Source organism: Propithecus coquereli, unplaced genomic scaffold, assembly GCF_000956105.1.
Source record: "Propithecus coquereli isolate 6110/MARCELLA unplaced genomic scaffold, Pcoq_1.0 Scaffold350, whole genome shotgun sequence".
Classification (NCBI taxonomy): domain Eukaryota; kingdom Metazoa; phylum Chordata; class Mammalia; order Primates; family Indriidae; genus Propithecus; species Propithecus coquereli.
The window spans coordinates 306533-307802 of record NW_012149175.1 but is presented as its reverse complement, the minus strand read 5'-3'; the positions used below and the strand labels follow the sequence as shown (position 1 = coordinate 307802).

The following is a 1270-nucleotide window of genomic DNA, read 5'->3' as shown; positions in this document are numbered from 1 at the left end:
ACAGAATTACTAAAAATTTGTATAAAATTATCTTTGTTTATGTGTATAGGTGTATATGAAACATAAATGAATTTTGTGTTTAGACTTGGGTCCTATCCCCAAGATAACTCATTATGTATATGTAAATATTCCAAAATCCAAAAAAAAATCTGAAATTTGAAATACTTCTGGTCCCAAACATTTCAGATAAGGCATATTCAACCTGTATAGCTAAATGAACCTATTTATATACAAGGACTGTCTGGAAACTATACAGCCTTTGTTAATATAATGAGAGAATGGTTACATGGCTGGATACTTTCCAGACAGCCCTTGTATCCTCTAGGAAGTATTGGTTTACCATTTCTCTGGGTACATTGTAATCGATAAGTTTTAAAAGGAAACTAAAAATAATATTGGTAATTTTATATCTGCTTTGTTATTGTGTACAGAGTGCTAGAGAAGAATTAATTAGGTGGGAAGAAGGCAAAAAATGGCAAACCAAAATGGAGGGAATTCGAAGCAAGTTAAAAGAGAAAGAGGGGGAAGTCTGCACTCTAACTAAGCAGTTGAATACTTTGAAGGACCTTTTTGCAAAGTGAGTTTAAATTTCAATGTAGAATGAATTATGTGTAAAATCCTTTAGTGACCTGGAAGTTATGTAATTTTATCATAGTTAATAATTTGAGAAATTTTCTAGTTTAAATAATCATTTATACCTACTTTTTATTTTCTTTAAAATGTGCTTTAAATATATTTTAACAATTATAAATGGGGTTTCCTGTGATTTTGATGCAAGTTAGTTCATAACAAATACAGAATGATGTAATTATCATATATTGGTTTAGTAATGAGTAAGCAGTTGAACAAGCTAAACAATGACTGATATATGTTCATGATTCTGTATTAAATTCCACAGAGCTGATAAAGAGAAACTTACTTTGCAGAGGAAACTGAAAACAACTGGCATGACTGTTGATCAAGTTATGGGAGTACGAGCTTTGGAGTCAGAAAAAGAGTTGGAAGAATTAAAGAAGAGAAATCTTGACTTAGAAAATGACATACTGTATATGAGGTAAGCTATTACATGGAAATGTGCTACTTGTTATAGTAAAGAAAAACTGGTTGACCCATAGAAATGTAAGTAATAAATGCGTGTTGTTTTAAGCTTGGGTTGTTTCTCTTTTCCCATGTGAGTTGAAATAGTCCTAATTCTTTGTATGCCACCTAAATTTGGATTATATTCCTGAGCTCTTAAGTAAGATGTTGTGAGACTCTGGGTCTTGTTTAA

General features: G+C 31.1%; 1 protein-coding gene across 1 annotated transcript in view; it reads left to right on the top strand.

Annotated features, from left to right (window-relative positions):
* The window catches only part of CEP290 (centrosomal protein 290kDa), a 144479-nt gene that overhangs the window by 104739 nt on the left and 38470 nt on the right, over positions 1–1270 (top strand). The window contains exons 34-35 of the mRNA XM_012651240.1: positions 432–577; positions 899–1054. Coding sequence (XP_012506694.1) covers positions 432–577; positions 899–1054 — 302 coding nt within the window. The remainder of the gene's footprint in view (positions 1–431; positions 578–898; positions 1055–1270) is intronic.